This window comes from Parasteatoda tepidariorum, chromosome 10 (assembly GCF_043381705.1).
Source record: "Parasteatoda tepidariorum isolate YZ-2023 chromosome 10, CAS_Ptep_4.0, whole genome shotgun sequence".
NCBI lineage: Eukaryota > Metazoa > Arthropoda > Arachnida > Araneae > Theridiidae > Parasteatoda > Parasteatoda tepidariorum.
The window spans coordinates 81,507,035-81,522,013 of record NC_092213.1 but is presented as its reverse complement, the minus strand read 5'-3'; the positions used below and the strand labels follow the sequence as shown (position 1 = coordinate 81,522,013).

The following is a 14,979-nucleotide window of genomic DNA, read 5'->3' as shown; positions in this document are numbered from 1 at the left end:
TAAATATGAAATCAGTGACATCTTAAGAGATTAGGGAGGCAATTCTATGGGGGGGGGAGGATCTATGTATATCAAGGATGGGGTGTTGAAATCTGAACACAAACCCCATTCACTGTGTTGAAAAGAAATAAGATAAGTACATAATCAGTAGTGAGTCTTCTCTTGTCATAAAAGACTGGAAAAAAAAGGCAAAATATGATAAAATAAGATTTTTTTACATTATTTGAAAACCAATAATAAATGGAGAAAATAAGATTGAAATTTGAAGAAGAAAAAAATTAGTTTTACAGTGGTCTATTGCTTCAGAGAATATCCCAATATTGAGAGGAGGATAACATTAATTCATATGCAAGTTCGTCGGGACCACGAAACATTATTGTAATAGAGGGAGTTATTGTTGTATCGGATATCGTAGTAGTGAGAGTTTACTGTATTATTATTTAAAACTGCAAAAAACAAGAGATTTGGACTTCTGCAAGAGAACCTGCTTCATCCTGGGTTGAAAAATGGACTTTCTCTGGAAGTGAGATTAATCTTAGAATCAAGTGTGCTTCTTGTGAATGACTAAATCATTCTCATAATCGTAAGCATTATGCATTCTTTGTCATTTAAATTTACTATTTTCATTTTTTTATGACATAACTAATAGAGACATGTAAATGAACCATGTGTAAGGAATAGCAATTTCTTTAGTCATTAGTTCGCAGACCAGCGACTAAAATTTCTTAATTTCTACTCCTGTAATTTTTTTAATTTATATTATTCAACTTCTTTACATAACTAAAAAATGAAACAGTGTTCTCAGATAAAAATTTTTTGCAGAATCTTTAATTGTGGAGTTAATTGTTTTAGTTTTAAAAAAATGTGTTTTTCAATTTTTCTGTGATCCCTTTGTCAAAGTGTACATTATTGAAATGCATTGAGATCAAATGTATTCTTGATAAAATGTAATTTATTTTTCAGATTTTAAATGATTTTCTTATTAAGTAAGATCAAAAAATTCATTTTATTTTAGTTCCGACCAAATATTGCAGTTTTGTACCCGTCCCATGTTTATGTAAAAAAAGAATAGCAAACTTCACCCCTTGTTTTTTGTTCTAACTTTGACATTTAGTGTAGTAATCTAGTTTTAGGATTAATATTTTTATTAAATAAAGAATTAATATAAGTCTTGCTTTTAAACAAGTAACATTTGATTATTTAAACAATTTAAGAAATAACATTTACAATTAAACCAACTTAGCATTATAACATTAGTTTAACATTAATTTAGAATAGATGGAGAGAGAGACTCACCAACTTTAGTCATGGTTTCGGTTTCAGCCTTTTACACCCTCTGACTGATTGCTCTTTTGATTGCTTCCCCACCCTTTCCTTCCGCTGCTTTTATATCGTATTTTTTTTTGCTTGATAAGAAATTGCAAATTTGAGGAAAGGTCAAGTCCAAAAGTTATTGTTGTTTTCGAGTTTGTCCTATGATGGGGTTAATCCCTTAGAGGAGATATTAGGGTAGAGAGAGCTAGTCATTTTGGCGAAAAATTCATAGCTGGCGGTCGCATCGTACAGGAATATTTTCAAGAGTACTAAAGATTTTTTCTCTCTTTTATTTTATTTTGAATGCTTTCCCAATTTTATTCGTGATTGTAAAAGATAAGCTTTCAAATAAAAATACATTATAGTATGTGTGCTACATTTAGTTATTTACTTTTAATTTCTTAATCTTAAAAAGCTAATAACATATTATTTAAGTATGACTTTGCCAGACAATGAAATAAAAATAATGATTTAAACGATAGTTAAAAAAGGCACTAGCATAAATATTAAAACCCGGAACAAGGCAAAATCAACGGAATTCAAAAAAANCGCTTTTTCTGAAAATTCAGCCGTTGAAATAAAATCATATTTATTTCCGATTTGATATATAGATATAATATATCGAAAAATATATTGAAAATTCAAACTATGTAGTTGCCAACCCTTCCGCGTGTCTACTTATTTTAGCTATTAGCTTTTACTAGCAGAAGATAAGAGTTTCCTCATTTTTACCCGTCTGCTAGATAGCTCGTATTTTCGTAATCCAGACGTCGCTGCATTTTAATATCAAACATCGGTTTTCGTATTAACCTGATTTAAAAGTTGCAATTCTTATTCACGCGATTTCAATATCGTTCATTGGAATTATTTATGAGATTTAAAAATCCCATATTGCGATTCGGAATCGCACGAGTTTATCCATTGTCGTGATTCGTTTTTGCGGTTGTAATATCCAACATCTATTTTCGTATTTACACGTGGTTTAAAAATTAGGCTTCGGACGTGCCATTTAGAAATTATGCATCGTAATTCGTATTTACGCGATCGGAAAATTACTTAGCATGATTTGTATTTTCACATTTTTGAAATCCAATATAGAGTTTCATTCACGTGATTTCAATATCGTGATTTATGTTCACGCAATTTTAAAATCTTTTATCACGATTCTTGTTGAAAGTAAGTTTTTTTTCTTTAATTAGTTGCTATAAATGTCGCAGTTTTTCTATTGACGATTATTGCTATATATAGGCATTACTTCAGCGAAACTGGATGAGAATATGTTACTGATATTTTGACTATAAATCACTTAATATTTACTCGCATGAAAAATCTGCTTTTTTTGCCTTTTGGACAGTCTCATCCCTGAAAGATGAGTACATAATCAGTAGTGAGTATTCTCTTGTCATAAAAGACTGAAAAAAAAGGCAAAATATGATAAGATTTTTTTTACATTTTATGAAAACCAATAATAAATGGAGAAAATGAGGTTGAAATTTGAAGGGGGGGGGGAAATCGTTCTACAGGGGTTTATTGCGTCACAGAATATCGCAACATTGAGAGGTGGATAACATTAATTCATATGCAAGTTCGTAATAGAGGGAGTTATTGTTGTACCGGATATCGTAGTAGCGAGAGTTTACTGTATTATTATTTAAAACTGCAAAAAACAAGAGATTTGAACTTCTGCAAGAGAACCTGCTTCATCCTGGGTTGAAAAATGGGTTTTCTCTGGAAGGGAGAATCAGGGCCCGACTTAGCCTAATTGGGGTCCGGGGCAAAAACTTCTTTGCCCCCCCCCCATCAGCTTCACAACTTTAGTAATGAAGAACCGAACTTTATGGAGGTATTTAAATTTTCACCTCATTCAACACATATAAGCAAGAAAATTAACTAAAATCTTTAAAAAGCTATTAAGTCCCCCCCTCCTCCAATGGTCTGACGAAATATCGTTCTGCCCATTTTAGTGATTTTCTGACGATTCTATGTTCATCATGCCGAATGCAGTTTTCTAATTGTAAACTTTGTCATCTAGCTGCGAAAAATTTATATCCTTGCTGACATTAGGGCGGAATTCAGTTAAATTTTTGCAATTACGATGGCTCAATTAAGCCAATCAGAATCCTGTATTTTGGTAAACATATCCCATTTTGCGATATGTAAGAATACAGTCTTTTGATTGGCCAAATTTGTCCATCGTAATGGCGAAATGTACTTAAATTCCGCTCTAGAAAGCCATGGATTAACGAAAAATTCATTTTTGTGTTCATACGATAGATTAATGAAGAAGCTAACATAAAAATGACGGATTTTACACTGTACTGATATTTTGTTTAAAAAAAGTTCCTTAAAGAAGGAAATCTAAAATAAACTTTCTATTCTATTTGGGGGGCCCTCATATGTGGGGCCCGGGGCAACTGCCCCGTACGCCCATGCCTTAGTCAGGCTCTGGGGAGAACTACATGTGCTTCTTGTGACTGTCTAAATCATAATATCATTCTCATAATCGTAGACATTATACATTCTCTATCATTTAAATTTACTATATTCCTTTTTTTATGACATAACTAATAGAGACATGTAAATGAACCAGTAAAAATGTGTGAGGAATAGCAATTTCTTCAGTCATTAATTCGCAGACCAGTGACTAAAATTTCTTAATTTCTACTCCTGTAATTTTTTAAATTTATATTATTCAACTTCTTTACATAACTAAAAAATGAAACAGTGCTTTCAGATGAAATTTTTGTGCAGAATCTTTATTTGTGGAGTTAATTGTTTTAGTTTGAAAAAAATGTGTTTTTCAATTTTTCTGTGGTCCCTGTGTCAAAGTGTACATTATTGAAATGCATTGAGATTAAGTGTATTCTTGATAAAATGTAATTTATTTTTTTCAGATTTCAAATGATTTTCTTATTAAATAAGATAAAAAAATTCATTTTATTTCAGTTCCGACCAAATATTGCAGTTTTGTACCCGTCCCATGTTTATGTAAAAAAAAAAAAATAGCAAACTTCACCCCTTGTTTTTTGTTCTAACTTTGACATTTAGTATAGTAATCTAGTTTTAGGATTGAAATCAATTAAAAGATTATTAAATGATTTACATCGTAATGCGTTTTTATTTCTATTAAATAAAGAATTAATATAAGTCTTGCTTTTAAACAAGTAATATTTTATTATTTAAACAATTTAAGAAATGAAATTTACAATTAAACCAACTTAGCATTATAACATTAGTTTAACATTAATTTAGAATAGATGGAGAGAGAGATTAACCAAGTTTAGTCATGATTTCGGTTTCAGCCTTTTACACCCTCTGACCGATTGCTCTTTTGATTGCTTCCCCAACCTTTTCCTTCCGCTGCTTTTATATCCTGTATTTTTTGCTTGATAAAAAGTTGCAAATTTGAGGAAAGGTCAAGTCCAAAAGTTGTTGTTGTTTTCGAGTTTGTCCCATGATGGGGTTAATCCCATGATGGGGGTGACATTGTAAGATTTAAACCTATTTGATTATTTGAATTACTTTATTCGTATTTAAGTTACTATTTGCCGATGGAGATTTCCCACGGTAGTTTTATTTAATCGAACACTTTGAAATGTTCTTGAAATCTAATTTTAGCCCTTTCTTTTGATTTTAATTTTGAGTGACGATAAGCGTCGCAGTAAACTTTGCATAAAATATTTTTGTTTTAAATAATTTCATAAAAACTTTTGAGTAGGATACTATTTAGGAATCTTTCAAGTTTTCTAACTGACGTCAAAACTCTTGAATTCTGAAACTCCTTGCTATTAATAATGAAGAAATTTTTTTTTTCCAAGTTTGTTTATATATTGAACATTTTTGTATTAACAATTAATGATTCTTTTCCACAGAGAGTGTGCAGGTTTCACTGTATTTGTTTAATATTTGTTGTTAGATAAACGTGCACTTACTGCTAAATGGGAGAAAAACTAGGATTAATACATTACAAATAAAAAATGAGTTACAATGTGGAGTTTTCAAAAAATTTTTTTTATTTTTTTAATTCATAAGATAAAATATAAATTTGAAACAATTGCAAATATAACACGAATAACGTTAAAAGATGTGGTAGCTTAAACATCTCGTGAGCTTGTAGAAAAAATTATTTATTTTTTTTCAATTTATAAGAAAAATAAATAATACTAAAGAGATAGCTTAAAATACTCTAATGTAGAGGTCATAAATTAACCTCTGCGAAGAAAGGGAATGTGGATCTCAGGAAGAGGCAAACTCATTTTTATTTATAAAAAAAATCTAGTGATTTCATTTCTCGATTGCCTTTTCAATGATTATTGCTACAAAATTCAGCATTATTTTATCAATAAAATTTTTTTTTAATACGATATTACGTTGCTTGAATTTCGAATTTGAGTAATCACTTTTCATATATATTTATATATATAAACATTAACGTTTATATAAAAATTATCGTATTTGCCATCAACTTGACTGAATGGATCATGCTATATGACAATTAAGTCATTAACAAAATTTGAGATAAATTTTTGTTCGTATTTAGGCTACTATTTTCATGCTTTAGGCTACTAAAAGCAACTATTTTGTTCATTTTTTTCTGTGGCAACCCTGAATAACTAATGAGGTCATCCTTTTAAAAACACTAATATTGGCATTTATCTTGGGTTAATATTTGATCTTTAGAACAAATGTTATTTAAGGTACTATCTTTTACAAGAATTGTGTATTGCTTGTTTTATTTAAAAGATTGATTTTTTTCCCCTAGGGTGCTATGATCATTCATATCTTTTAATGTAAAATAAAAAATTTGTGTCCACATTTATGCACCATTAATTTGGTTTAATGTTTCCTTTGTACAGGGTGTCCTGTGAAGAGGTACGGTCCTGGCTGCTCCTTCAGATGTCGTTGCCGTAACAGAGCAACTTGTGATGCGTACACGGGAAGGTGCATCTGCCCTCCTAACTGGACGGGGTCATCTTGCCAAATTAGACAAAGTAATGAACACAGCGTTCAATAATTAAACATCATTTTATTATCAAAGAGATGTACACAACTCCAAAATGGATTGGGGGTGCGCAACCTGCGGCCCTCCAACCCTCAATGTGCTGACTGCAGTAGCTAAATAAAAAATTATTATTTTTTTTACTGAAGATTTATGCATAGTTTTGAAAATCCCAATATTTTTAATACTACATTATTACGATATACAAATTTTGATGCTCTTCGTGTGTGCCGATATCATCGTAAATCCAATGACTTTGTAATAGTTATTACCACCCGTTTTTATGTATCTCCTGAAATTGCGATTTTTTAAAAAAAAAAAAAACTGTATATATTTTAACATCTTGAAAGTTTTGAATAGGGAATTCAAATAAAATTACTTTTTATCAGCAATTACTGCTACGCATTGCCTTTTTAAAATTTCGATGTTTTAGCACGATATTATTATGAATCGGGAGTAACGAAAAGCTCATTTAGATAACCATATTTCTATGTGGTTTATTTGTACCGTTTTTATCTTATCTGATTTTATTTAAGTATCTTAATAGTTTTTATTATCAAGGAAAATAGTTCCTTAAAAATTAATGTTTTCTTTCTTTTCTCTCCCTTCCTCTTATAATTTATTTTAAAAGGTTTTTAAAGTATATTCCCTACTATAAGATGAATCTTATTTTACCCTGCAAATGTTTGGTTTTAATTTTAATCCTGCAAACTTTCAGTAAATTAAAGTACAATGCGCATCCAAAAAGTAAGTTTCCCTAAGAGAAAATACTCATACTTTCAGGAACATTGGCAACAAGTACAGCAATGTTTCAACTATTTTTCAACATAGCCACGACCAGAATTGAGACACTTGTCGTATCGTGGGATCAACTTTTGTATCCCTCTGTCGTAGAACTCTGCCGTCTGTAAATGGAACAAGCCTATCACAGACGTCTACAGCTCTCCGTCGTTGCTAAAACGCTCACCAGAGGACAGGAAATTCTTGAGGTGCAAGAAAAACATGAAAGTCGCTGGGAGCAAGATCAGGCCTGTAGGGTGTATGATCAAACAACTCCCAGCCAAATTTCGTCAACACAGCTGCTGTGCGTCGAGCCGTATGTGGACGAGCATTGTCATGGAGGAACACAACACCTGTAGTAAGCATTCCACGCCTCTAATGGCTGGAACCTCTAATCTCTAATCCACGCCTCTAATCTTGAACGCTGACCGTTCACAGTAACGGTCAGCGTTTACTATTTCACCACCTAGTTCCATTCACAGACGGCAAAGTTCTACGACAGAGGGATACAAAAGTTGATCCCACAATACGACAAATGTCTGGTGGCTATGTTGAAAAATAGCTGAAACATTGCTGCACTTGTTGCCAATAAATATGTTCCTGAAAGTATGAGTTCTCTTTTAAAAAAAAAGATAGGGAAACTTTCTTTCTAGATGTGCCTCGTATTTGACTTGATTTATTTTATTAACTGGAATATTTAACTTTTTTAAAAATTTAAATTTATGAGCAATAAAAAATTTTGATGTTACAATTAATCTTTTAAATGGAGTTGTGATAAAAAAATTTAATGTGATAAAAAAAAAAAAACAATAGCTTTCCCATTGTTTATTTCAATTTATCTGAATTTTTTCTGATAATTGATTCTGATTCCGATTTTCCCTAAATTAATTAGTTTAGCAGTTTTTAAAAACTTAAAAGTATTTAATTTTATGCAAATATATTATGCGGTTAAGTGATAAAAGGAATTTTGTGGCTAGAACAGTGATGTTTTGTTAACTATCACTACCTATAATTGCTGTCAACATGTTTGTCTAAAAACTTGGGCATGCGGCCTCAAAAAGGTTGTACACTCCTAATGTAGTATACTGAATTTCATTAAGTGCATAAATACTTGTTGACAATTCCTTTAACTTAAATTACATGTGAGAGAAGCTTAAGATTATTAAATCTTGTCTTCGAGAACGATTAACATTTAGGAACATTTGCTATTATGGCTGCTAAGAAAGACATTTTGAGATGTCTTAAATTTTTCAAAGTAGCAGTATTAGTTCTTTAGAAGTATTATGTAATCATGTTAAACCTTTTCTTAACTATTGGAATATTAATATTTTTCATTCCTTTATACTCTTTTTTAGAAAAGTTTAGTTAAGATATAATTTTACCTACTCTTATGCTTAGTTGTAAGGACAATTTATTAATGCATTTGAAAAAAATAAATAAATTCTAAAGATTTAATAATTAATTTTAGATTAGTGTTTTTTAATATTTTAAAGTATTATTTAAATTATTGCGCTCCTCCTGTTACAATTTATTTTAATCTGTGATTTATTTATTTGTATTTTATTTTATAACCGTCGTTGAACAGCCAACCCAATTTTATGGGTTTACAACTAGTAATGTTCAACTCCGTTTCCTTGTAATTTTGAACCCAATCCAGAAGACAAGGGAACTCCTAGAGAGCCACCCACGGTTAGACTGACGGTAAGGGAACTCTAACCTATGATCCGCCTACCACTGAGGATATTTCATGTCAGCACTGTGGTCAGTGCAAGCCGGATGCGGAATTTGTATCGACCAGCCATCGCCTGGATCGAACCCCGGTTCACCTCATTGGAAGCCGAACGCTCTATCCCCTGACCCATCGCGGCTCATATTTGTATTTTGAAATAATTTTAAAAATTTGCATGACTACTAGAGAAATTCAAAATTATGCATGCGTACCACATGGCATCCCCTAAAGTGCGTCCACCACTCTCTGGAATTCATCCCTTTTATGAAGTGACTGCAAGCACGTTATCAGTTGACAGCCTCTGAGGATGCATACAATTTTTCTATAGATTTGAAACTAAAAAGGAATAGAAAAGTTAAGCCTGATAAAAAAAAAAGTCCAAAAATAAAAAAAAGTCAAAATGAAAATAAAAGTTTGAAATACTTAAGCACAACAAAACAGGTTTTAACTTTATGTACACTAGACATAATTAAAGTAGTAAATGAAGCATCTTTATCTTGTAAGCTAGTATCTACTACTTATTTTAAAACAAATCTACTATTTATTTTTACTATTTATCTACTATTATTTGTTACCAATAAAATCTGTTAATCTTGTCTAGTTTTTCATTTGAAATGCTAACGCAAAATGGGAAAGGTATTTTACTGCTTTCTCTAAAAGTTAAGTGTCTGCGAAAATCAATCAAGGTTGCACCATACACTTGAATTTATTTTTGTTTTATTTTTTTTCAGGAGATGAACTTAGCTAGTACAAAAAGAGTCATTTTTAGTGATAAAAAAATACAAGAGAAAAAGAAAAGTCAGTGATGAAGTTTTTCCCTTTGCAAAGAACTATCATCGTGTATAAAAGAGAAGCTCTATTTATTTTGCCTATTTTGTTCGTCACATTCACCGTCAGCCACACCTGTTGCATCACTTTCAAAGTCGCATTGACATTAAAAATCATTCGATTAATTCGTTGTAAATATTAATTCATGTCATTTTTTTTTATTGTGTAAATGGTTATTCATTATGTTTCACTCCAAATAAACTATTAAAAATATATTTCTGAAGTGTATTATTCCTCCATAACTCATGAATATATAATCAGGGGAGCGTAAAACAAACCATGAGAAGATGTAGAGGAAATGAAGGAAGAGAACTCAAAAACGACTTTTTAGGTCCGCAAATTAGGTCTTTTGTTAAGGTTATCTGTGACGTTTGCTAACTCATTCTACTATGCTTTTCTTTTTCAATAGAAAAGAGCATGCTTGGGACCGTTCAAAAAGTACGCACATCCCGAAGGAGGGGAGGGGATTATACAAAGTACGAACGTTATAAGCATACGCCAAATTTAAATTTGACTTTTTTCTACACATGTATCAAAATGTAGCTGCTAAACTAAACTCAGCGGCGCGACAGCCCTTGAGGGCCAAAGCCTACTGTGCCCATCTCAGTTTTCTTTACCTTGGGCTCTGGGGTGCTTTGGCAGATGTTCCGGTCAGTTGGTCAGCCGAACGCGGAACCCCCAGTGTTTTAGTTCCCAAGCATGCTTGGTACTCATTTATCGACCCACTGAAGGGATGAAAGGCTAAGTTAGCCTTACCCGGCCCGAGGATCGAACCAGGGACCTGTGGCACGACAGCGCGAAGCGCTACTGCTCAGCCACCGGGCGTCAAAATGTAGCTGCTGTTAATTAAAAAATAGGTTTGAATTCCATCACAGAAATACCATACGATGCAGCATGCCCATCGGTAGAAGGTGATATTAAACGCAAAATTTGTCCTACTTGTGGTACGTATTTTGCATCTTTGACTTGTTTGAAAGATCACAAGAAAATATGCAAAGTAAGACCAGTTCTTGTACCAGCTCGTCGACAGAAAGAATTTTTGGTTATCCTCCGAAACCAGGAAAACGAAGATGGTCTCGTTGATGAAGATAACCTAAATTTTTCATCAGTCGCAGACAAGAGTAACGCTGAATTGGTGTCTCTCAGAGCTGATTGTGCTCCGGAAAAAATCCGGATTTTTCGCTAACACTGATCCGGACGTTTCCGGAGATCGAAGGTCCAGACGTTTCAAAAAATCATTCATCATAGAAGTTTCCGGAATTCAAATTTTCAAAGGTGGAACTTAAAAACACAGTTTATTTGTTTGTAAGGGAGAGCCAGATACTTTATAAGTTTATATTCATTATTAATATTCATTTTTTATCAGTAAATAGTTATTATAATCATAAACTCAAGAAGGGAAAACATATTTGTAAATTTTAATTACTTCTCCAGGTCATCCAGGTGTAAATGGTATAGGTATGTGTAACTCAAGAAATTTTCCGGAATTTTGACTTGGGGGGGGGGGGCACGATCACCCTTGGTCTCTCGAGAGGCATTTGGAATGTCTTTGGGAAAATACTGTAGATTAATTGTATTGATTGTAGGAAATTATTATATTGATCAGATTATCTTTAAATCAATAAATAAAGCAATATTAAGTTGGGTGTTATTGTTAAAATAATTTAAGTGAATAAATTATTTTAGATAAATATTTAATTTTATTTAAAACATAATTATCTTAATTTTTATGAAAAAGGGGGGTAGACTAATAAAATGTACGTACTCTAAGGGGGGAGGGGGTTAAAATTTCTGCATTTTTCTGTACGTACTTTTTGAACGACCCCTTCGTACAAAATTAAAATGTCAATTTTATGGCCTGAAAAAATTCTTCACTTATAAATTTCTTTCTACATTTTTACTCACCGAAACAGTTTTCGAAATTTATAAGAATGCAACAAAGTATTATTTTAATTGTGGTCTGTCTGTGGATATGTCCTTTACAGACTCCTAAGCCATCCAACCGAAAGCAATGAAATTTATCATATAGACCAGGGTTTCTTAACCTGTGGTTCATGGACCCCTTAGGAATCCATGGCTCATATTTTTTTTTTTTTTTTNATAATTATTTTAATTTTTATGAAAAAGGGGGGTATACTAATAAAATGTACGTACTCTAAGGGGGGGGAGGGGGTTAAAATTTCTGCATTTTCGTGTACGTACTTTTTGAACGGCCCCTTTTTACAAAATTAAAATGTCAATTTTATGGCCTGAAAAAAATCTTCTCTTATAAATTTCTTTCTGCATTTTACTCACCGAAACAGTTTTCGAAATTTATAAGAATGCAACAGAGTATTATTTTAATTGTGGACTGTGTGGATGTGTCCTTTATAGACTCCTAAACCATCCAACCGAAAGCAATGAAATTTATCATATACAACAGGGTTTCTTAACCTGTGGTTCATGGATCCCTTAGGAATCCATGGGTCATATTTTTTTTGGCGGGAGGGGTCCGCCGACTTCTCCTAATTTTTAAAACGTTTGAATCAATAATATTTAAATAACATTGATCTTTTTTTTTTCTTTCTAAAAGGTGAAAATACATACATATTTGAAACTGGGTGATCGAGATACCCCAAATTCAGTGCGGACTGCACACATCCCTCTAATATCCCTGTCATATTTTTAACATCCTCCACTAACCGGCTTTAAGTTAGCACCACCGTCTGCTGTGCTATTTTTATCATCCCCTATCAAGCTACATACATTTGACACCTTGTCCAGGTTACTTGATCTAGAATTTTTTACTAAGAAGAAAGTCCAGTTTTCGAAATCTGGAGCATTAGCCAAACTTGGATTTGGTATTCCACAAAAACCTTTGGTTGAGGCATCTCTCAAAGTTGCGTATCGTATTGCCAAAAGCAAGAAACCACTTACTGTTGGAGAGATGTTAATTAAGCCATGTGAGCTGGAAATGGTTGAAACAGTTTGTGGACTGGAACAGAGAAAGAAACTTGAGGCTATTCCATTGTCAAATGATGTGATACATTCAAGAATAGTTGAAATTTCTTGCATTATCTTGAAACAGATCATCGAAGAATTGAAAGCATAGCAATTTCCCTTTAGTATGTAACTGTATGAATCTTCAGACATCTCGAATTTTAGTCAACTTCTTGTTTTTGTTCGTTACGTGTCTCTTGATACTATCAAAGAGGAATTCTTATTTTGTGAGTCTCTTTTGCAAACTACAAAGGCAGTTGATGTTTTACCAATGTTAAATGTTTTCTTTACCAAACACGACTTCGACTGGAAAGAAAAACTTCATTCACTTTCAACAGATGGAGCACCTGCGAAGCTTGCCAATAAATCTGATTTTGCTCTGTTGTTAAAAAAGTCTCCTAATGTTACTCATTGTTTTTTACATAGACATGCACTGGCTACAAAAACTCCAACCAGCCTAAAAGAAGTATTATCAATAGTTATTAAAACAGTGGATTTTATTAGAAGTAGAGCTCTTAATCATCGTCTTTTTAAAACACAGTGTCAAGAAATGGACACAGAACATGAGGTACTTCTGTACCACGCGGAAGTGCGCTGGCTGTCAAAAGGGCAAGTTTTGAAACCAATTTACATGTTGAAGACAGAAGTATCACTTTTTCTAGAAGAAAAAGATAACCCATTCTTCGAATATTTCAACAACAAAAAAAAAAAAAAGATTTTACATATAAATTGACTTACTTGGCAAATATTTTTAATCACATGAACAATATAAGTCTCTTAATTCAAGGGCCTGATATCACCATTATGGATGCATCTGAGAAATTTCAAGCATTCTTATTGAAAATGCCACTTTCAAAAAATAGAATTCAAAATGAGATATATGCAAACTTTCAAAAGTTGGACGAAGTGCTTTTTGAAAATGGATCTCGGCAAGATAATTTGTTACTGAATAACTTGAAAAATGAAAACTGTGAGCTCCTGGAAGTACTTCAAGTTTCATTTAAAAAATATTTTAATTTGGTTGAGATAAATATAAAAGATGAGTTGGGGATCCGAAAACCTTTTCTTTGTGATATGAACCTTGCCAAAGATGAGCTTATTGAACTTAGAACAATGTCCTTGCTAAAAATAGTTTTCGATTCAAAAACACTCGCAGAGTTCTGGTCTTCTGCGAGACAAGCCTACCCATTGCTTGTAAAGCGAGCTATGGCAGCTATAATTCCGTTAGCTACAGTGTATCTTAACGAAGCTGGATTTTCCACACTTGTGACAATAAAAACTAAACATCGAAGTCGATTGAATGTTGAACCATGATATGCGCGTTGCTTTGTCGAAAACCATCCCTCAATTCAATTTATTAATTAAGGAACCTTCACATTAAAAATTTTAATTTTAAAATTTTTATATACTATTATTAAAATAATAAAATTAAATGTTTTCTAATAGTTGATGTTTTTTGAAATTATTTTTTTCGCAGGGATCCGTGACTTCTTAAAATTTTTTAAAAGGGGTCTATTGTAACAAAAAGCTTAAGAAACACTGATCTAGACAATCAGTACTGGAGGACTTCAAAGCTTCTATATGGTAGTGAGTGCTGGACTCTTAATAAAAAGGAGAACAGATTGTTGATTTTTGAGAGCGGAATACTTAAAAGAATTTTTGGAGCAGTCTATGAGAATAGCAAATATCGCACCCTTTACAATCATGAGTTATATAAAAAGTATAAGCAACCAGACAAAGTTCATGTTATTAAGGCCAATCACATTCGATGACTGGGACAACTTTATAGATCTGATGACCAAAACCCAGCAAAAAAGTAATTTTTTTTTAACCAGAAGGTACATGAAAAAGCGGTAGTTCACCGACTAGGACGCAGTTGAAAGCGACCTAAAGATAATAGGAATAACTAACTGGAAAGTCATGGTACAGAATATATCAAGATGGCAAAAACGTTTTGGGACGGCCTTGACCTGTCATAAGCTGTTGTGCCCGAAAATAAGAAGAATTTATATTTTGTAATAAAAATATTTTCTATTGTGCAGACATCTACTGAATTACAAATGAAGCAAAATATCAAAAAAATATAGATAATTTTTATTATTAATAATTTGTAATATTAATATTTTCTATTCTGGTGACATCTATTGAGTAACAAAGGAAGCAAAATAATAAGAAAAAATATTTATTATCTAAATTTTGTAATAAATATTTTCCATTGTTGCGACATCTATTGAATAACAAAGGAAGCAAAATATCAAGAAAAAAATATTATTTATATTTTGTAATATTAATATTTTCCATTGTTGCAACATCTATTGAATAACAAAGCAAAATATCAAGAAAAATATTT

The 14,979-nt window shown here is 32.1% G+C and overlaps 2 protein-coding genes across 2 annotated transcripts in view; both read left to right on the top strand.

Annotated features, from left to right (window-relative positions):
- Positions 1–9,865, top strand: part of LOC107451551 (multiple epidermal growth factor-like domains protein 6) — a 221,065-nt gene extending 211,200 nt beyond the window's left edge. The window contains exons 36-37 of the mRNA XM_071187042.1: positions 6,171–6,305; positions 9,554–9,865. Of these exons, the coding sequence (XP_071043143.1) occupies positions 6,171–6,305; positions 9,554–9,570 (152 nt within the window). The 3' untranslated portion in view covers positions 9,571–9,865. The remainder of the gene's footprint in view (positions 1–6,170; positions 6,306–9,553) is intronic.
- Positions 9,866–13,388: 3,523 nt separating this feature from the next.
- On the top strand, positions 13,389–13,943 carry LOC139426905 (protein FAM200C-like). Its single transcript, XM_071187041.1, has one exon. It carries the CDS (start codon positions 13,389–13,391, stop codon positions 13,941–13,943), a length of 555 nt encoding a protein of 184 aa, XP_071043142.1.
- The last annotated feature ends 1,036 nt before the right edge of the window (positions 13,944–14,979 follow it).